This window comes from Diospyros lotus, chromosome 2, assembly GCF_014633365.1.
Source record: "Diospyros lotus cultivar Yz01 chromosome 2, ASM1463336v1, whole genome shotgun sequence".
Classification (NCBI taxonomy): domain Eukaryota; kingdom Viridiplantae; phylum Streptophyta; class Magnoliopsida; order Ericales; family Ebenaceae; genus Diospyros; species Diospyros lotus.
This window is the reverse complement of record NC_068339.1, coordinates 5,790,116-5,813,279: the sequence shown is the minus strand read 5'-3', so window position 1 is coordinate 5,813,279 and position 23,164 is coordinate 5,790,116. Positions and strand designations below refer to the sequence as shown.

General features: G+C 36.6%; 2 protein-coding genes across 3 annotated transcripts; both read right to left on the bottom strand.

Annotated features, from left to right (window-relative positions):
* Positions 1 to 375: 375 nt before the first annotated feature.
* Positions 376 to 11,518, bottom strand: LOC127795122 (uncharacterized). Its single transcript, XM_052326580.1, has 6 exons — positions 11,278 to 11,518; positions 8,560 to 8,605; positions 2,275 to 2,401; positions 2,031 to 2,107; positions 977 to 1,080; positions 376 to 744 (listed from the first exon to the last, which is right to left on the bottom strand). Exons 1-6 carry the CDS (start codon positions 11,392 to 11,394, stop codon positions 706 to 708), a joined length of 510 nt encoding a protein of 169 aa, XP_052182540.1. The 5' UTR covers positions 11,395 to 11,518; the 3' UTR covers positions 376 to 705.
* A 3,765-nt stretch (positions 11,519 to 15,283) lies between these two features.
* LOC127795526 (exocyst complex component EXO70B1) lies at positions 15,284 to 20,456 on the bottom strand. Of its 2 annotated transcripts, none has more exons than XM_052327274.1 (2): positions 18,258 to 20,456; positions 15,284 to 15,629 (listed from the first exon to the last, which is right to left on the bottom strand). In XM_052327274.1, the coding sequence occupies exon 1, from the start codon at positions 20,218 to 20,220 to the stop codon at positions 18,280 to 18,282; it is 1,941 nt and encodes a 646-aa protein (XP_052183234.1). In that variant the 5' UTR covers positions 20,221 to 20,456; the 3' UTR covers positions 15,284 to 15,629; positions 18,258 to 18,279. The 2 variants fall into 2 exon arrangements, with proteins under 2 accessions (XP_052183234.1, XP_052183233.1); XM_052327273.1 differs by lacking the exon at positions 15,284 to 15,629 and adding an exon at positions 15,731 to 16,056.
* Positions 20,457 to 23,164: the final 2,708 nt, after the last annotated feature.

The following is a 23,164-nucleotide window of genomic DNA, read 5'->3' as shown; positions in this document are numbered from 1 at the left end:
AAGACGAGATTTCTAAAGTTCCCAGCATTTAACTGCCCTGCATCCTGGAAAAGAAACGCAGCGGCAACTTCATCCATCCAGGCTACACATTGGAAATGTGCTGCTCTGTTAAGAGTCTGTTTTCTGTCAAAAAGACAAAAATGAATAGGCTACTCTGCCATGAAGAACCAAGGCAAAGCATTTGCTCAAGGGGGTTTCTCTGAGCGCAATCTGTAGGGGGCATGAGGAACAACTACTGCTATGAAGATCGATCGCAAGGCACAGAAAGAGCAGGTGTCCCTAGCATGCAAGGCGCCCACTTTGTGAAGATACAAGCAATTCAAAGATGAGGTACAAGAGACGGACCCAAGAACCTCAGGAAAGAAAGAAGTGGCAGGACAACAACACTGGAACATTGCCTGTGACTTTCTATAGAGCTTAGGGGCAAAAGAACATGAACAGCCGATTGCAAAAAGTCTTTAGAAATGAGAATATGGTGATCAGGTTTGCACTTCTCTGAGCATTATCAATTCAAACCTCTCTCATTACAAACATACTATCTGCTGGTTTAGACCAAAGCACTAACACACAAAACCATACAAAATGCAGTCTTGGGAGGACGATGACTCTTCTCACTGTAAATTATCTCCAAGAAGCACTTACATCAGAAGAAAAACGCCCGTCCTAGCTTCTGATGTAGACACTTTCCACTTTTCCATCATACGATTAGCCATTTGTACCTCTTAATCGAGCAATCAGTTCATCCTGCCAACACGCTTCCATGTATGAGACTGATATAATAAGAAAATAAGGGCAAACCTTCCAGCGAAAATCAATTTTAGTGGCACCAATTAGTGGTCCATCAAGACCATGAATTGGATGTACTCATTAAATGAACTAGATTCACTCCACCAATGCGTCCACAACGGATGGAATTAGTGAGCGACGGCATTAAGAATCTTAAAAAGTGCAGAAATGAAATGTTTTTGGTACTTGCCTTCTTTCCCTTCAAGGAAAGACCTCTCTCCTTCAAAAGAACCCGGAGTCTCTCAACAGTCAAACTCTGCAAGTCCTTTTCAGGTAAACGAGACTTTGATGTTCCTACATGCTCAAAAGCCATTAGAAGTTCAGAATGACAGTCAATCAACACCCACCACATTCACCCCCACCAAAAAAGAAAAAAAAAAAGAAGAAGAAGAAAAGGCCAAAGAAAGAGAAAGAAGGAAATATGCATACACATGCTTTAATGGGAAATTATGTCCACAGGTGCAGATAGCTGGAAATTAATGAAGTGCAAAAGAATCCCAGGGATGCAACTGGATAAATTTATTTTTGAAAAAGAATTGCAGGTAATTTCTACTCATGCTGTTAGAACATAATTTCATCTCTCCAATATTTCCACCTAGTGGAATTAAGGCGTCATTGCGTTGAGCATTTATCTTTCACCATGATAGGACAGGCAAACATGAAATTGTATTATGACAACCATAGCCACAAGAGCAAATTAAACATATTTTGTAAATGAAATACTATTTCATTAGCCCCAAACCAAAAAACCCCACAAGAAAATCATGATATAATTCCCTTGCCATCAAAAGGGAATTATTAATCAGAAAACCAAAATTGCTATAAGGATGAATAAGTTATTCAAGCGATGGGGTGAGCCAATACCACAAAGTATTACATAGACTCTTCTCAATATGTTAAGTATATGCATTAGACACTTGATATCTTCATATATACAAGATGTTCAATTGGGCACGCTACTAGGTAATGTCTAATTGTTTAGAAATTTTCTGCAAAGAACCATCCACAAAGCTCCCACACTACTGTACATAAAATACTCAGAATCACTATGTAAACACCAATCCCAAAGTCCTCGAGCATTAAATTTTATATAAATTTGAGAATAATGCAATCCTAATACTTGATAGATTTGTCCATTAACTTAAAACAAATAGAAGGTGTCCTTTTTGCACTTGCTCACCATTACTTTTGACTTACCCATTTAATTTAACCAGTGATGCAAGATGCCTAAATATAGAACTCACCTTGTTGAGAAGCAATTTGAGTGCTTGTCACTGGCTTCTTGGCTGAAGCCCTGCCATCCGATTGTCTTTCAGCAGACCTGATAACAGATAGTAGGGAGATCATATATGCATGCAGGTGTGAAATAAACAGACACAAGCCATTTTAGGACGTTGAAAACATGAATAGAAATTCAGACGCATCAACATCAAATATAAATATGATACATCATGAGTAATATATCCAAGAAAGAAATAAATGTAACACCTCTTTCTAGAACCTTCATTTGCAGCTGTACCCTTTGCATCTTTTGAACTGGAGTCACCCTTCTGTTTCTTAAGCATAAGAGACCTAATCAATATGTTCATTTGGTTTGTCTTTATCAGCTGGTCCTCTGGACATACAACAGGATGACATAAGATTATCTAATTTCAGATATAAATGATTCTTAAACCAAACCCCATATTCTGGAAGAAGTCACAATCTACATTGAAATTACTTGAAGATGGTATGACACTCTAGAAAAATGTAAACAGAAAACAGGTCCTACTCATGGATGACACACAAGAGTATAAATATTTGGCCTTACAAACAGGCATAAGCCCCTTCCTTGATTACCTGGCCAACAAACCATCAATATTAGAAACCTTTGACGGAGCATAGAAGTCTTTTTCGGTAAAAAGGTAGTAATCAAACACATCGTAACACAGTGGCCAAAGAAGCATGGATCAGACAATATGTGATGCGGTCACTAATCAAACCCCGCCCAATACCGACCCAACCAAACCGGAATAATAGCGCCGAAACAGTAGCAAACAATATTTTAATACTTCATATGTTTTAGCATTTTACTTCATATTTGATTAGGGTTTTATTTTTATTAGAATTCTAGTTGAATTTTATTTACAAATATTAGATGGATTTGAATTAACCAAACACTATAAATATGCCTAGAACCTAGAGTTTGTAATCAATTTTTCTCAATACAAATTTCGACAACCTATTTAGGTCTTCTTAGCAAAATAGACTTATTTTTGCGTCTTCTTGAAAACCAAACTTTGACCATCGAAGATTGTTCTTTCAAGGGTTTATTTTAGTGTGTTTTTGTTCACACGCGCTCTACATGTTATGTTAGGTGGTATCAGAGCAGTTAATCAACCAATCAGATATCCAATATTGAAAGTAACGGTAGCAACCAGCCCCATGATGATGATAAGGGGTTGCCTGCGATTTGGAGAGCAATCGAAGAACAACGATAAATAACTCGTACAATGCAGCATCAATTGGAGCAAATCTGCAACCAATTAAGCGTTTTACAACTAGTTAATAATAATCGAAACTGGACTAATGGTGTGAATCAAGCCGGTTACGTTAAACCGGGAAGACCAGCCATTAATCCTATCCTCGTTAATCCTAGAAGACCAATGATGGATGATAGTGACGATGAGGATGATCTTGATCGCATGATAGCCAACCCTAGTGGTAGAGGAGTTAGGAGGAATGCGCAACAACATAACCATTGGGGAAACAATGAGTATACACTAAAGAATGGCTTTTCAGTGAGTTTGGAGCTTGATCTCGAACATTATGTTGTCCCAACAACCTCAACGTTGGCAAACTCAGTTCTGGTTTATGATGTTAACATGACAGAAACTCCAAGGTTGTTGACTCATATTAGGAAACTTTCCAGTCTGAGGGCTCAGGCATTGCTTCGCAATCCAAGGATGGTGGTGTTTCTTCTAATCAGCTTGCGACTGTAAAGGAGATGGAGACCATGGTAGCAGATCCTTCTACAGTTTATTCAGGCTCTGACATGGTTGAATCGAAGGCAATAAGAACATATTCACTTTTGCAATTGCAAAAGCAAGATGGTCATAGGGGTCTCTTAGTGGATAGGGGTGTTGGATCTCCCAGGCTAGTTAACTCAAGTAGTGCAACTGCTTTCAGTATTAATTTGAAATTAGATTCTGAAACTAAGAATGTTGTAGTAGCTGTTGCTATAGTTGATCAAGTGCTTGGACCAAAGGAGAATTCAAGCATCAATATTTTAAGTGATGGAGAGATTGCTAGTAGTCATGGAATAAGCCTTTATTCGAAACAGTTGCAAAAGAATGTTTCTCTAAGTAAGAAAAATCTACGGATGAATTCAGAAGTTGTTGAGGAGTTAAAATCAAGAAAACTGATGAGAGGAGAAGGACTTGTGATAAGATCTACTAGATTAGAGAAAAGCTCAAAATGGAATGTTCAACGTCCTTCTAACAATAATAATACAGTGAAGGCAGAGGGCAACAAACACGGTGATGGTTGGACCCATGCCAACGAAGATAGGGCTAAGAGGGGGAGGAATGTATTTGCTCATGTTTCCATAGCAAAAAAGTTCCAAGGGTTCAGAACTAGGTACTGTTCCAGTTGTTCATGTTGTGGGTGGCCTCCACGATACTATACAGCCTTTGATCCTTATAATGAGTTAGGGTTTGGGTATTTCCAAACATTCAAGGTGGGTAATCTCTCCTTGTACTTGCCTGGACATGGAGTTGTCATACCTAGATCAAAATTCGAGGTCAAATTTTGATCAAGTGGAGGTGAATGATGTGGTCACTAGTCAAGGCCCGGCCCAAGATCGACCCAACCAAATAGAAACAGTAGCAAACAGTATTTTAATACTTCATATATTTTAGGATTCTACTTCATGTTTGATTAGCATTTTATTTTTATTAGGATTCTAGTTGGATTTTATTTATAAATATTAGATGGATTTGGATTAACCAAACACTATAAATATGCCTTAAACCTAGAGTTTGTAATCAATTTTTCCCAATACAAATTTCGGCAATCTATTTAGGTTTTTTTAGCAAAACAGTCTTATTTTTGCGTCTTTTTGAAAGCCAAGCTTTGGCATAGAGGTGTCAAAAGGGCCGGGCTTTGGCCCGGCCCGTTACTGTTCATACGGGCCGGGCCGAGCCCGGCCCCCATTGGGGGGCCGGGCTGGGCCAAAGAAATTGGGCCCACGGCCCGGCCCGTGGCCCGTTGGGCCCTTATGGGCCGGGCCCATGAGGCCCTTATGGGCCAGTAAGGCCCTTACTCATTTTTTTTTTTAATTTTGTTATTCTTAGGTAATTATTGATATTGGATGCTAAAAAATTTAATTTTGCAATATATATAAATAATAACCATCAATTAATTTATTTAAAATTTTTAAGTTAAATTTTCTATATATTTAAATTATAAATAAACATTCTCCTTTTTATATGTACATTATTTTTCATATCAATTCACAACAAAAATTATAAGGCATATAGAATTTTGAAATATAAAATAATGAAATAATATTTAAAACTTAAGAATTAAGATAGAAAATATTTAAAAAAAATAAATTAATTTTTATATATGTATTATTTTGATATTTATATATGTATATATTATATGTATTATTTTTAAAAAAATTATTTAAAAAAAAAAGGGCCGGGCCCACCGGCCCCGGCCCACTAGGCCCTGTGGGCTAAGGGCCCGGCCCGGCCCTCTAGCCCACGGGCTGGCCCGGCCCAGCCCGGCCCGGCCCTTTTGTAGGGGGGCCGTGGGCCGGGCCGGGCCCTATCAATTATAAAAGGGCCCGGGCCCAGCCCGGCCCTTTTAGTAAAAGGGCCGGCCCGGCCCGTTTAAAAAGCCCGTGGGCCGACTCGGGCCGGGCCGGCCCTTTTGACACCTATACTTTGGCCATTGAAGTTTGTTCTTTCAAGGGTTTATTTTGGTATGTTTTTTTTCACACACGTTGCGTCAATATGACATGGACCCTCAACAAGAAATTTCATGCTAACATCTTGCCATGGAGATTGTGGTACCAGAAGTAGAGTGTACAACACTATATTATGCCCATTACTCTTTTGCCTTATGACAAGTGACATAAATTGTCCCGCCCTACCAATTTTGGAGGCAGTCTGTGTGGTGGGCGAGGTTGGTGCCTCAATCAGCATACAACTTTCGTTATTGACCTACCAGTTATGAAACCAAATTGGTTTTCAGACACCTCACTTCTCAGTTTCTCTTCTTCATCTTTGCTCAAGCACTTGTGCACAAAGTTTCATAGTATGGCTCTTTTGCGCACAATGCATCTGAACAATAGTTCGGAGGATTGCCATATGCTAGGGTTTATGGTACAAGGTTGGGGACAAGGTACGTATCTTAGTATAACAGCCAATAGGCTTCACTAGTATGTTATTGGGGCCATCATACGTTTTGAACATTTACTCAAGTTGATATTAAATTTATACTAACCAAATTATATATCTTATTGTTTCTTAATAAAAATTGATACTTTCATTGATGTTTTAAAGCCTTTTTGTTTTAAAAAGATGTCAGGACCCTAGTCCTAACTTCTTATTTTCTTGAGAATAGAATTGAAAGAGTAGGAGAAATAAAGAGAAACAAGGGGGATTAGATTGAATAAGAGGGGAAAACTAAGAGAGATGAAGGAAAATTAAGACAGATAGTAGGGAGAAACAAAGAGAATCCAAGAGAAAGTAAGAGAGAATTGTAGAGAAAAGGAAAGAGGTGCATAGCTTTACATATAAGCTATCCACAGTTTCTATAGAGCGGTTACCACTCCTCCATTACATATTTCATGGAGATTTCAAGAATATCAGCCAACTAATTATTCTGTTTCCCATTTTCTAACTTTCCTTTTCTGTAAAGTCAACCTATTTCCTACTTTGAGTAGGGAGAATAAATCTCTCTCTCCCCCTCATAGTTAGCTGTAGGTTTCCAAAAGTAGTATAGATATAATTTCTTAATTGTAGTGTATATATTAGGAAACCAGAAAGATGTATGATGTATATATATTTCGTTCTCTATGATGAATGAAATTAGTTCTTCTCCCTAAAATTTCTGCATGGTATTAGAGCAGGAAAAATCCTTCTCTTTTGTTAAACCCTAGGCAGCTCTTATCTTTCCTTTACCACCACATCCACACCGGCAGCAACTGTCACACCTATGCAGTGACTACCACGCTGTCTTTCAAGCTTTTGATCACTCTTGCAATCTTCAGATCTGCGAATCACAACATGGCTGGGAAAAGCAATCTGTCTTCGGAGATCATCCCCTGTCCAACCAGCAACACGGGAGCCTTAGACAACAATATGTTTACTATCACTGGCCACAAGTTGAATGAGCAGAACTACCTTCCCAATCCATCATGATGTTCATTAGAGCGAAAGTCAAAGAGGCATTGTGTCATTGTAAAGTAGCTAACTATTAACTTCTTTATTGTTGTCAAACAATGGATTGTCGTTGTAGTCGTCATCATCAAGTAGCACAATGTCATCTTTTTCTTCTTTGACATCAAGCAACAGATTATCATCATCATTTTCTTCTTCTTCTTCATCGTCTTATTCCCCTTCTCTCTCTCTCTGCCAAGCACTGGACTATCATTGTCTTCTTCTTTGTTTGTCATTGTCATATCCCCCCTTTCTCTCCCCTTTTTCTTTATTTCTTTTGGATAAATGGGGACCAAACCCTTACCCCTTTTAATCGAGCCCTTCCAATTGCTTGACCCAAAACAACCTAGGTGGTTTTTTTTACGAATTGATAAGTTCAACCTAGTCGCAATTCCAAGGTAACGCCAACACAACCTTAGCACTTATGATTTGGACAATAAGTCAAGTAAAACTAATAGTGCACATCCATTTGCTCCCCCATGCGCTTAGTGGTCAAGGGTACACCACTTAATGCAACTTGGAACACAAATCTTTGTGGCAAGCTCAATGAGACATGAATATGGTACACCATTGGTTTTATAATATGGTATAATAGGGGTAAATTTACATATTTCATCAACTAGTTATCTAATAGCACAATTTTATAGCATGATGACCAATTTTTAAAAATTGGTCTAGCTAAAACTCTACGATCTATGGAGTTTCTATGCTTAGTTTTTTGCCCCCCTAAGGAAACATTTAAAAGAACAATCATGAAAAGGGATCTATAAGATAGCACATTCACTAAACTAAAATTACCATATGTCAAAGTATGTTTACCAGCCAGCAAACAAAAAGAAGCATGACCACTTCATAGTTCACTTGAGTATTAACGTTTTTTGGTAATATAGTTCCCATAAACAAGTTATTAAGTTTTAATCCTAGTAGGTGAGGAGATTTTACCTCACCAATCATCTCTATCTATGGCCACATCTTTATCAACTTCCCGTATGAAGAAAAAACTATTCATAGTGGTTAGCAAATCAAATTACCTTTAAAAGAATTACCAAAACTTTTCCACTTGACCAATAAATTTGTCATGACGAGTTGAATTTTAGAAACCTTAATGATCACCCACAAACACTTCAAGGACTTAAAAAAAAAAAGTACTAAGAGTAAGTATAAATTAAAAAATTCATGATGGAGATGTGCTTAAGTTAGCATTATTCTCCATACTAAAAGATAGAAATAAGCAGCTTCTGTCATACTCATACACAAACAAAGAAGAAGAATTCAAGTACCAACTGTAGCATATCAATTATCAAATTAAATAATATAAAATTTAGAGTGTCATGAAACAAACCTGGAGGTGATGTGTCATGATCACCAAGATAAACCCGCATTCCACCCTGTACAAAATTTCTCAAAGCATTAATAAAATCATATTTGAAAGAAAAGCAAGCATGTTCACTTACATGGGCACTATTCAAGCATATCAATACATAAACACACCTCAAACACTTCATGAAATTGAAGGTTAGGTGCATTCCAAAACATTGATTACTAGCAGTTTCACCTAGAAAGCAAGAGCTTTCGATAAAGGAGCACATACAAGTATTAAATGGGTTGTGGGCACAGACACAATTCACCGTGTGACACAGCAAATACATGTCAGGCACACTGTCCAGAATCTCTTATTATTATTATTATTATTTTATGTTGGACACAAATATCAGTACACGATGGTCATGCATGCCCAAAAATCGGACATGCTATAGAAACACTTGGAAATCCTTGTTCATGAGTTCTCATATAGAATATCCATGAAGGATGATTTAAATGGAATCATTAAATTTTGGTAATTTAATGCCTTGATTATGCCTGTTGTAGTAATACATAAGCAACCAGCCAGCATAAGTACAAAGAGGAAGCTAACAATGACAAACCTGGCTCCCCCTAACTTTTTCAACCTTTTCTCCCTCTTCTTCCTTGTTTTTCTTCTTAGACCAATTTTCCTCCTCTTCCTACACTTCTCCTTATTCTGCTACAGAAGCTTTTTTTCCTGCCTCTTTTTTTTTTACCTTCTTCTCTTTTCTTCTTCTTATTCCTCATCACCTCTCTCACAACAAGTTTTATTCTCTACCATATTTTTTCCCTACTTATTTTTCTTTCTTCTGCTACAGCAGCTTCTTTTTTTTTCCCCCCTTCTATGCCCCATTCAAATGCGACCTTCACCAATTCTCACAAAACATGGAGCCTTATGCACTGGGGACACCCTATTATATATTAAGTATATATTTTAAGTATGTCCTTAGCATAGTGTGGTATTTTCTACAATCAGCATGTCCATATGTCCATTTTATCTCATATATATGTCCATTCCATGTTTAATGGGGTCTCATATGCAAGACAAGAATTCATAATAAGTAACGATACACTCTCCCCACTTACCTTTTATGAAAAATTAGCTCAATTTACAGCTAAAATCTTGGCACCTAAACTGATTGCTGAAGGGGTATATGGTCTCCCTACACTATTGCATAGTTTGCTGCCTTACAATATGCAATAATACCCTACCCATCATCATGTCATTTTCATGAATGTTATGGAATTAGACACCATACTTTACAATAGAAAATAGATTCCACAAAAATTGGGCTTCCTACAATTCATGTTGGATGAAAGAAATCTCATTAACAGTCAAGTAACCAATTTAGTTTCAGAAGATGTGCCCATCGTGCATCCTATTTTTCAAAATATTCAACACTGTTCATTTGTTGGGCCACTTACTTTACAGGATTCATAGACTCCTTTGATCTTAATTTCAAAAATGTCAAGCAGTCTATGTTCCCGTGTCTTTCCTATGATCATACTTGCACATATTACATGATGAGATTTTTCCTGTGCTTATATGCCACTTTTTCTCCTAGCCATCCCCCAAACTAAAAGAGCCTCCATCAAAGCACCATATGCAGGAAGAAGATCAGTTCCTTTCATATCTCCAACATCTGTTAATTACCTTAACAATGGGCCTCCTAATCTGACTATCTGAGATAACCAGATAGTTACAAAATCCTTAGTTGCGATACATAGCTTTGTGTTACAGCCCCAATGCATAATGAAATCTAACCCTGACACAAAAGGTTGTAACAGAACCAGACCAGTACACCGCATAGTTGTACTCATCATGGCACAAATCAATTATATACACTGTGTGCGTGCAGCATGAAGCATATCAGCCTGAACATTAGTTAAAGCTCAATTTACCCTCTTTGAGAAAGCAAAAGGCTATTCTCTTCCAATGCAATACTGGAATGCTGTAGAAATACTGACAACTACATGTGTGTGTGTGTGTGTGTGTGTGACAGAGAGAGAGGGAGTTCACAGACCAATTGGCAGTAGGACGTGATTCCCAATTGGCAATAGGACATGACTTCCAACATGTAATGCAATGATCAACCATTGCTTAATAAATCAATAAACCATGTGTAGCCCAATTTGAGGTAGCCTGACACCTCCCACCCAGTAATAAAAATACATATACAAGATAAACAAACAGTACACACGTGTTTATAGTTATATAGCACGCAGATAAATCGGTAAAATCCTCGGTATGCTTAGATCAGCAAGGGCAGAGCAATCCGATAAAAGCAATACAAAATCAAAATCACTCTCTGTACCATCGCAAATTACAGCCAACCCGAAAGCAGTCTAGAATTCTACTGCAATTGCTCTCCAGCGGCAGGAAAACGACTCGTGAATTTTGGGGAAATAAAAGATACAGGCTTTAGTATTGAAACAGAAAACAAGTATCAAAAGGTAAACCTAATAGCATCTAAACACTTCGCGGCCGCGATAGCAGTCAAGAAACTCTGCTCCCGTACCCACCACCACCGAAATCAAACATTCCGGACTAAGTACACGCACAGAATTTATGAAATCGCCAGTCAACAGTCCCCAGTGTGGATTGGAGTCGTGGGGGAAACTTGTACGCAGATAAGCACGCGGAATTGGAAAGCATAAAAACTAGGGTTTACAAGAGAAGTATTTGTTGAAGTTCGGAGAGAATGTGACTACCGACCGGATTAGCAGAGATGACGGTGGAGGAGAAAAGGCCGCGGGAGGGAAGGTCGGCGAGGAACTTAGAGGCTCCGCCGCCGGCGCCGGGCAATGGGTTTGAATCGGAAGAGCCAACCATGGCGGTTCCAAGTTCCGACAAAGCGCAACCCGAACGAGAGTCAAATGAATTCGTTTTCTCTGACTAGCCGTCTTATATTTGCAATTCACGAACACTCCCCGCTTCCGCTTCCGCTTCCTTATATATATATTCGGGATTTTGGGTTTGGGTTTGGCGATGCCGTATGTATTCGCGGAAATTTATAATTTAAAGTAATTATCTTTTCTTTTTTTTTTTAAATTCAGGGCTACCAAGAGTTAAAAAGGCTACTTTATGCGCATCTCTTTTATGCAACATCACATCATCGCATACATGTTGGTAGTTATTTAGTTTTTCTTCTATCTTAATTGGCCACTTAAACAAATCTATGACGGAGTAAGTGAAAAATATGCAAACTCAAATAATTTTTATGCAAATAGATCATGTGAGTTTGATAATAAAAAGTAAATTTTGTAAAGTTATAAAAAAATTGTGAGAATTTATATTATATTTGAAGATTTAAAATAATTTCATGCATCTCATTTTAATTAAAGAGATTCGTTTTTCTTTAATATATAGAGGTATAGGGGTAGAATATGTTATCCTTGCAATGTGAGAGACAAGTTAAGTCTTTGACAGAGGGAGAGGAAAAGTATGAAGTTGAAGAGAATATTGTTTTATGAATTTTTAAAACAATATAATTCATTTGAAAAATAAAAAAAAAAGGAAAATTTTTCAAATTTGTTTTCCAACGAATTTAAGGACTTCAACTCATAGTTTTCATCCCATTAATGATTTTATCAAAAGATATATAGTCTTTCGTTTATTCTATTCCAAACGAGAAAAGGGAGAAAGAAATCTTGTTTTCTTTACTAATATGTTCTCTATTTGTTGAATTGATTTTCTTATAATATATGACTATTTGATACAACAATTCATTATCTACGAGAAAAAAAAATTAAGAATATTTTTATGAAAATATAATAAAATTTTAATAAATAAATAATTATTTATAAAGTGTTCACTGATTAAGTGAAAACTCAAATTTAACAACTTAATTATAACTAAATATTAAAGGATAATGAATTAATTAAAGCTCCAACCCTCCCCTTGGATCCTCTTGGATCCGTCCCTAAATAAATTTAAATAGTTTTTGTAAAGAGAAATTGAAACCTTTCATCTTGAATCCAGATTTGAATTTGAGATAAATAATGAAACCAAATCTAGATTTGAAGGAGATATAGAAATTATATATAATAGTGAAACTTTTTATTTTAAACCAATATATACCTAAGTGTGTTTGAAAGAAAAAAAAAAAAAAAAAAGTGAAATTCATAATCTTAAACCAATATATACCACTGTAAATGGATGCCCCATCATTGCTTTCATTGTTCATCTTTCGTTTGTTACAGAAAGAGTGAGAAAACAACAAAAGAGGTAAAAAAGATAGAGAAAGGAGAATAAGAAAAAAAAAGAAGAGAAATATAAGGGTATTTTAATTATTTTATAAAATTTAATGATAGTCAATTAACAATAAAGAAAAAATTATAATATAAATCTAAGGGAAACTCTTTACATTTTTCACGTGTTAGAAATATTTTTTACAATTATCTAAAACCTCAACAATAAATTTTGAGATATCTTTAACTAGACCACCTCAAAAAGGTTTTAAAATTATTTGAATGTAAATTATTCCTGACTTAGGATACTTTTAAATATAATCGTTTTAATAAGTTAACCACAAAATTATATTTTATAATTGAAATCTACCTGTTCTTTAATTGCTTTAATTTCTGTCTCAAATGTATTAACTAAACAATTGTTCCATTTACTTTCTCATGCCCGACGTAGAAGAGGATGAAGATGCCTTCAATTTCCCGTCCTTTCCATTGCCCCCAATTTCAATTCAAAGAGCTATTGTTGGCAAAATCAGTAAAAATAGAGATTGAACAAATAAAATAATATAAATATAAATTGTTACATCCAGATAATGTTGCCAACACATGCAAATACTTTTGTGCAAGGCCTAGACGGATTGGGCCATAAGCTTATAACACAAATAACAAGACTGCCAAAAGCACATACTTACAATTACTAGCTATTGTATCAGTAAATCCGAAAACTACGCTGGGCCCCACGTCATTAGGAAAGTCAAAAGGGAGGAAGCATTAGATCAGAAGTTTAGTCACACCTGCTAGGGATATTTTGATAAATTTCCCTATTTAGATTTTAGAAGTTATATTTAGATTAGGTCTTTATTTTGCTATCTCATCTTGTTTTATCTTGATTAGGATTTGGATTCATAATCACGTTATGAACAGGATTAGATTTTTTTGCCTATAAATAAGGTAACGCTGTTGAATATTTAATTTAACACAAGTGCTTCTCTTGGCTCTTCTTCTTCTTCCTCTTCCATGGCGACTGCATCAGTGGCATTCAAATCTAGAGAGGACCGTAGGAAGCAGCTAGAATTGGAAGAAGCACGCAAGGCAGGTCTCGCCCCAGCCGAGGTCGAAGAGGATGGAAAAGAAATCAATCCTCACATTCCTCAATATTTGTCATCAGCTCCATGGCATCTTAGTGCAGAGAGACCAAGTTTAAAGCATCGTAGGAAACGGAAGTCAGATCCAAACCATACAAAATCATGGTACGACAGAGGTGCGAAAATTCATTAGGCAGACAAATTCAGCATAAGGTGCTTGTGAAAACTCTGGGGCCATGACACACATACAGCAAAGTCATGCATGGAGAGGCCACGAAAATTGGGAGCAAAGTGAATTAAGAATTCAATATCTAGGAGCAGTTGCGCTAATCGAAGCATCAAAGCAGAAGGAGCTTGACATCTTGAAAGACTACAGACACAAACATTGCACCAGATGAGAACATTGAGACGTTAGAGCTGGATTATGATGGCAAAAGGGGCCGTTGGAAGGGTTATGATGCTGCTAGCTATGCATATGTTATTGAGAGGTATGACGCTAGAAGAAAATACTTGGAAGGAGCAAGAAAGTTTAGAAATTAGTGGAGAATGGTAATCAAAATGGAGAGGATGATGAAGACAATGAAAACGCTTTCAAAGTAGATGAAACCAAGGTTTGTCAGAGCAAACAGATGGGTTTTGCAAAGGTTGAGGAGGGTGCGCGCGGGTGGGCTTTGGAGTTCAAAAATCTCAATATACACGCTTGGGAAACAATTGAGAAAGGGCAGGACATACACATGCCAACAGCTCCATCTCGAGCTGAATTGCTTTACAAGAATTATAAGATCAGTAAGGAGAAATTAAGATTCCAAGTCAAGGAGACAATTAAGGAGAAGTACGGCAGTGCGGCTTCCAAGAGAATTTCTACTGGGATTTTAATTTAACTCCAATTTTAGCATGTAAATGCTTTTTTCATTGATTAAGCCACTTGACTATAGTTTTAGCTCTAATTTTAATGTGGAGGATATCGGTGTATACAGGGGGCCACACATCTCCACCTAACATTGATTCTCCTTCTGGTCGTCCTTAACTCGAACCTACCCCTTCATTACCTTACCCTAACATTGCATTCCCTTTACCTCATATAACTGCTGCACACATGGATACAATTGATGTTTTCAAATAAAAATCAGATTATTTCTACCAGGGATGGGAAGGTACAGTGGTTCTTAGTACGTTGGAAGAACTATTCTAATTTTGACTCTACTTGGATCACCTGAGCAAAGTTACAACAGCTTGACCCTAGTTTGCTGGAGTTACAAAAGAGCTAACAGGTCTAAGACATACCAGCAGTGAGTTCTTCCTTACATAAGCAAGTTGGTGTAGATAGACCGCAACCTCCAATTGACTCTGTACACAAAATGGTGACAGAAGGCCACCCAAGCACTATCCCTATGGTTTCCCAATTGAGAAGTGCAAATCTGCCAAGACTTAAGGGTGAGTTCTTCTCCCTCCACAAGAGACTGATAGGGATAAATATAGGCATATTGTGATAAAATCTATTTTTTAAAAATTTTAGAAATCATATTTAGATTAAATATAGGCAATTCTATTTTTTTATTTTGATTAGGATTTGGATTCATAATCATTTTATCGAACCCTATTTATTCCTTTATTCATGCTTTTGATTATCGAATATAATTGCTTTGATTTCCGCTCTGCGTATTCTCTCTCTTCTCAGTTTCACTCCTGGCTTTGCTTCATCTTTCTCCCAGTTTTGCTTCTTCTTCTTCTTCTCAAGCTTCTTCTTAAATATCTCTACAAATCCCTTTTGTTCCGATTCCACAAAAGAGTGCTCCTGATGTACAAAATTTCCCACTTTACTAAAGTTAAGGGAGGGCTTTTCATATATAACCTTATCCTTAATTTTCAAATAGCTGTTTACACAACTTGAACCCACAGCATAACAATCATAAAAGAAGCAACTTTACTGTTACTAACCATTACAAAGATGAAGGATAATACATGATTGGATAAAAATGCCAACCCCATAAAAGATTTGTCTTTAAGAAGTTAAAGGTACGTGAATAAATATAACTTTTAGCAAATTGCAGAATACAGAAAGGAAAGCCAGCGAGAATAACAGCCCATTTGGTTCAAATAATTCCATCACTATTTTATTCTATCTTTAATTTAATTCCATCACAAAATAATTCTCGAACCAAAGGTGCTGAAAGGATTTTGTACGGAGGGCAACTGGGAACAAGCCTATACCAAAACAATACCTAGCAAAAAAAAATTAAAAAGAATAAAGAAGACTACCAAAACACCAGTCAAAAAGAATCTGAAGAAAGCACAATGTTCAAGTGAGCATAATATCGTTTAATGACGAAATCAATATTCAAAAAACATATGGCCCTGTGATAACTATTCAGATAAAGATATACATTTAAAGAGTCACGACACAAGCTTCTAAATAGCACATCATTTTTATTTACAAATACTACATAGAATTCTCTGCACAAATGCAATTAACTTTGTTTAGAATTCATGATATTTGATCCAATCAATTTTACATTTGACTGTTGGCTACCTAACACAAACCTACTCTTTTATTTGGGGGCTTGAGACCAGCTGGAAATAGGAGAACTCAAACCCTAGAAGTATTGACAAAAGTTGTGCTGATTTAGATATTGGGGTCATGCACAACCTGCAGCTATTAAGGTGTCTACAAGGACTGATGGCAAGAAATAACACAATTGCTCCAGTGCGGACTGAATTAATGATAAACTTCTAATATAGTTAACTGAAAAGAGCTGATCCACACATAGCCATTACCAAGCATTTGAGAGTAAGGTTCACTGAATTGGGTTGTGTTGTATTGTACAAGACATTATTCCTTTCTTTACTATTACGTGTATTGTAACTTCTTTTGTAGACTCACTAGAGGTTTGGAGAATTCTTTCATAAGTAGAAAAAATGTTCTGTATCCATTCCACTTACAGTTTAAGGGCACACACACTTGGGCATTATGCCTCTCATGTTTATATCAGACACCTACATAGTCGCAAAGATCATCCAACACTTATCAAGAAGTGTCAAAAGACTCAAAACACATGTCCAACCATGCCCTTTCTATCAGACACCTACATAGTCGCAAAGCTCATCCAACACTTATCAAGAAGTGTCAAAAGACTCAAAACACATGTCCAACCATGTCTTTTATATCAGACACCAACATAGTCGCAAAGCTCATCCAACACTTATCAAGAAGTGTCAAAAGACTCAAAACACATGTCCAACCATGTCCTTTTTATCTGTATCTTTTAACATTCAGATACTTCGCACATGTATCCATCAGTTAAAACACAAATAAATACAAAAGACAAGTTTGAGGACAATATATTTACATTGAATAATAAAATAAAAGCATGGGTGTTCACTAAATCCTTTTTTTCCTAGAAGTTTTAATTTTAAGAACCCTAAAACTCAAAACATCCATTTAGTTTGTGAAAAGAGCTTTCTGAGAAAAAAAAAATTAACTTTTTGTATACTTATGAAGAATGTTGAAATTAATTTCTTAACATTCAGACTACCAGAATATTTCTTTCAATTCATATACAGCCATATCTAAAGGATTCTGAGGGACTGCCATATCTAAACTGAGACATAATTTACCCTTTTGTTATCTTTGAATCAAATATGTGTATATCTATATATGATATATTAGAAGTATATATAGAAATATATTTTGTCAACTAGTGGCAGTCCCCATTGTTCCGTATCCTAAATTTTCAAACATTGTCACAATACTCACAACATGTTTGGGTCACCATCTTCATTTCCAGAAAAGAGCACATGACTAGAGAGATCAAGAAATTATCCAGAACAGATAGACTCAATTCTACAGGAATAGCAATTACACAAGGACCCCTCAAAATTAGAGAGCATAAACAAGTAAAATTAATTTGTTCTGCATGAATTTTGGTGAGAGTAAGGCTAAACAAAGTAAATTGTCTTTGATACTTTCTTTGTTCTTCTTCCTAATACACTTAGTATGGACAAACTTGAATTTAAGAAGAAAGTTCAACTACTTTGATAGCTTTTCCACCTTTTTTACTCGTGGGTGCAAAAAGGGGGTAAGGGGTAGGGGGCAGGGTGTTAAGACAGCGTACAATCTAAAACCACACAGTGACAGAACACACCTGGAACAATAATCAGTCTATTAAGTAGCTCCTTAAGTGCAATAAAATTTAGGCAAGAACCTATGTACAACTCCAAATGCAGTTTGTGATGTTAAAAACATGACTAGTGATAAGATTCACAAACAAAGGATCTATATATGATACATGTACAAAGTTACTACAATATTATACAGAGCATTTTCACCAGTAGCTAACCGTTGATACCAAGAAAATACAAAGCATATCATCAAGCTAGATTAAGGAGTGAACTGGTTCCAACAAGTCCTCAATGAGTCGCTTACCTTGAATAAAAAAAGCTCTGTCCTATGAACTTTTTCTTCTCATGTGGTTCAGAACTCCTGGTGTCCCTTCAAATAGATCCAATAAATAGCTCTCTAAATCTTCTGCTGTGTATTTTATGTATTTCCCAGCATTCCGTCCGCTCTCTAGGTGATTCCGGAACCTTCCCAAGAATGCCCGATATGCTGGAATTACATTCTCTGATATGGATATTCTAAGTTCCTCACGAAGTTGAGCATCTGGGACCTTCCAAGCTGTCTGGATCCTATAAATTTCTTCAAAACAGGAATTAAAGTTCTTAAACCTTTCCTTTAAAGCCACCTTGGCAGCATTACTCAAGTTAGCACCAATTCCTTCATCTTTCAAACACGATAGAGATTTGCTCCATGAGGCTCTGAGATAGCTCCTCGCATGTTGTCGAACCTGACCACGGCGCTTGCGAACCCAATTATCTCCCAAAAGTTTTCCAAGATCGGAATCTTTCACCTTCTGAACTATGTAAAGTGTATTATTCATCAAGAATACATATTGCATTGCGCTGTCCTCATACATTCTTGACTTCTCCTCTAGGTTCAATTCCAGAGACTCCATCAACAAAAGTAAACGGCCTGCAATTGGAGACATGTCTCCAAACTGCACACTATCGTATTCATCCCTTTGCAAATGAACTGATTCATCTGCACAGTTCTCCAAAAGAGAATTCAGGGAAGCACTGTAATCCACTAGCAATTTCACATAATTCATCACATACCGTGTCAGTGGGTGAATCTCACCACCTTGGATTGCTTTCTTAGATGCTTCACCCTGAACGGCATATTCAAACTCCACCAATGTGCCAATAGCTGCCTCCCCCAGTCCATTAAGCACGCCCTGGGCCTCAGTGCACACTAGTTCCCCAGATTCATCACTAAACAATGTTTGCAGGTCCGGCACAACATCCACCAGTACATCATACATATCAAGTATCCTAAACAACTTCTCAGACGACCTCTTTCCAATTGCAACTGCCTCGCCAAAGTTCAACAGCTGCATCACGCATCCCTTGGCAGTCTCGATGAAGCAGACCTCTTTTATTAATTCAGAGGCATCAAATATCTGTTCGCAAAGCCGCTTCTCACCAGGCAAAAGCACTTTAACCACAATCTTAACAGCCTGAATCCACCTCTTCATTTTCTCATCCAATAACCTCCAATCAATCTTCTGAACTTCCTCGATACTGAGCTTCTCAAGCCCCAGAATGGACAAACACTCGTCGAGCACATCCCGGCGGACACAGCTGTAAATTTGGCAACACTCCTTTTCATAACCAGACCTAATCATCCGATCAGCAATCTCCTTCAGCTCCACCACAGCATGAGGATGAACCATGTCCACGCACACATCATCCGCCAAGCTCGCACCTCTCTCGTGATAGCAACTCACCTGATCGTCCTCGGCAAAACTCTCGAAATCCCCAATTTCGACATCATTCGTCGGGAACGAGAGGGAAACCCTCCGTATGGAACCGTAGAGCCTCTCAGCGTCAAGCGGCACCGTGCTCCGTATCAAAATATGCCGAAACTCGTCCTCCAGCCTCGACATCGCCAGCTGGAGCGCGCTCTCAGCTCGATCCACTACTTCACTCTCGTTCTGGATCGTGAGGCCCTCGGTCAAATGGAGGATCTCGTCGACGGCTGCCAGGTACTCCGCCGCGTCGTCCGGAGAGTCCTCCCAGTGCCGCGACGGCTCGGACTCCGCGTCCCACCGAAGAATCACCTTTTCAGCGCAATCGAACCGAGAATCCCCCTCGCCGTCGCCGGCACCGTCAGGATTCGACATCAAACTGCTGATATTAGACAACCGATTGTCGAAGCTGGAGAAGATCAGTATCATATCCTGCGTCGCGTCCTTGGACGTGTTGAGACTCTTCACGATCTGCTGCGCCGTGGCCATCACTCTGTCCTGCCCTTCGATCGTCGCCGCCATAACCGCTCCAGATACAATATATGTGTATGTATAGGTTAGGGTTTGGGAATTTGGAATCGGATTTGGGGGAAGAGAGCGTTGAAAGTTCAAAGGGCTGTGGAGGCCATGTCGACTGTCGAGCGTTTTCTCTGGCTCTGAGTTGGAGTCCTGCTTGGTTTGGATTGGATGCTCCGGATTTGTTTGTTTAGCCGGCTTTAAAGAGGGCCTTCTGCTCTCTCTCTCTCTCTCCCCTTGTTTCAATTGTTCTTTGCTTCAAAGAGGACTAGGGAATGTTTGGAACCAGGAGGATTTTTCTTGGATGTGAGAGAGTGCATCGGACATAGCGTGGACCGCCAATCAGAGGCCATCTTCATAGGTATTTTTCACTTCAGATCTACACGTTTCTCAATATTATTGGATGGCCGACAGTTCTAATCCCAAGTGGTACACACTGAAATCATACCCTTAATGACAGGAAATTAAAATTTACGCCATTCGCGGGCTTGAGGTTTCATTAATGTAACAAATAGACTCAAAAAAAAAAAAAAAAAAACCTTTTGGGGTGAAAGTCAAGTCCAAACTCCAAACTCCAAACTCCAAACTCCTGGTTGGGGGCTGCCTCAAAACTTGAGCATTTGTGAAGCGTTTACATTCTAATTCTATATTGCAAAATTCAAATTATAAAAGCGCACGAGGCATTGCTCATTGCCAACCCTAAAAGTCTTGTACCATAAAATATACATACACCGACAAAATTACAGTAAGAAGCAAAAACATATTTTTTAATTTACATAAAAAATTACAGTCAGAAGCAAAATTACGGTCAGAAGCAGTTGGAAGGGAAAATATTTTTTAATTTATATAAAAAATAAAAATCATCTTCTCTCTAGATAAAATTTCTTATGAAAAATAGATAAAAACATACTTTAATAATTATACTATGAAATTCAATTCCATAAAAAATATAGTATGTCAAATATCAAAGATAAAATTTAATTATTTGGATATGACATTTTTTATGTATTTTCCATACTATCAAACACACCTTAATTTCATTAAAGTAATCAAATATTTTCCAATTCCATGAAAAATAATTCTAACCTCCCCTAATTCCAATTTTCTATAAAAAAAATAGATCAAAACATTCTTCAATGTATTGTACCATTAAATTTTTTTTATAAAAAATGTTAAGTAATCAAACATATAAACATGAAAATTTTTCCCTTAGGATGTGTTTGATGGCATTTAGGTGAAAATGAAAATATTTTCTAACTTACATGGAAAACAAAAACTATCTCCCCCTATATGGAATTTTTCATAAAAAATAGCTAAAAATATGGTTTAATGATTGTACCATGAAATTGAGTTCTATGAAAAATATAGTATGTCAAATATCAAAGATGAAATTCAATTTCTTGGATGAAACATTTTCCATACTATCAAACACACCCTTAAGGTGTGTTTGATTGCATTATTTAGAATTTAATTCTAGGTAATATTGCCTAGAAAACAAAAACCATCTCACCCCTTGAAAAATGAATTCCATGGAAATAAGCTTTAAATGGTTGTACCATACATATTTTTTTATGAAAAAATTAAGAGTGTTTGATTGTTTTCCATAGAAAATGTATAATAATTACATATTTTTCATGAAAAATGTGTGCAATCAAACACACTCTTAATGTGATATTTTTCATGGAAAATAATTTCAATCAAACACACCTTAAGATTTACATGAGTGTGTTTGATTGCATTGAAAATGAATTTCATGGAAAAAAACATTTAAATGTTTATACCATATACATATTTCCTATAAAAAAATTAAGAGTGTTTGATTGATTTCATAGAAAATGTGTATAATAATTATACATTTTTTATGGTAAATGTGTGCAATCAAACACATTCGAAATAATTTATATATTTAATAATATTTATTTATATTTTATTAAGATCATTGTACCACGTAATATTTATAGGTTCTAAGTGAGTTTTCTTTTGTGTTTTTTTTATAATTTATTTATTTCACTCACTTGTTCATTGATTAATCTTTTTTATATACATAAATTATTTTAACTCAAACTCAAATATTGTCTTCAATCAACACAATTATTTTTAGGTTTAATCTACTTTGCCTCAGGACTTACCGAATAGGATCAAAAAGATCAAAATGCCCAAACTCAAAATTCAAATTTACAAGAGATGCCACTATCTTCACTTATCTCTTCTTTATTATCTCATGGCCATTATGTGACTGTCGACTGTTACTATTTTTGCCTCGTCGCCTTGCCAGCCGTAGGAGGATACAACAATGATCAGAGAGGCGACGAGATGATGGCAGTAAGGCGATGACGACAAGTTGGCAAGTCAAGCAGCGATCGACGATCGCATCGCGACCATGAAAAGGAAGAGAGGAAATAGGCAAATGTAGTGGCATCCCTTATAAATTTGTATTTTGAGCATATAACATTTTGATATTTTTAACCCCCTATTCAGTGAGTCCCCGAACAAAGTAATATGGCTCTTATTTTTATTTGTTACAATCTCATAAAATTTTCTATACAAAAATGATATTAGAACTTAATATTAACATTATCTTGTTAGTGGGTAATGTTAGAACGTATTTATATATGCAGCATAAACTCTTGTCACCTACCTTAACTTTTCTTTTTCATGAATTTGTATTGTTAACTTAATTTTTAGAAGTTGATTAAAATTATCAACATTGTACCATTTCTCATAATTTGATTATGAAAAGATGCAATTGATAATGATGATCTAATGTACGATTTTTATTTAAAAGTTATATTTACATTCTGTACATGTTAAGACTTTTAATTATTAATTTACGCATTATTTTTACTTTAATATTTTTAAAAATAAAAATTACCAATAACATATTCCCATAACGTGAACAATAACATCGTTATATTTATATATAAATTTTTAAACTAACGGTTCAACTCAC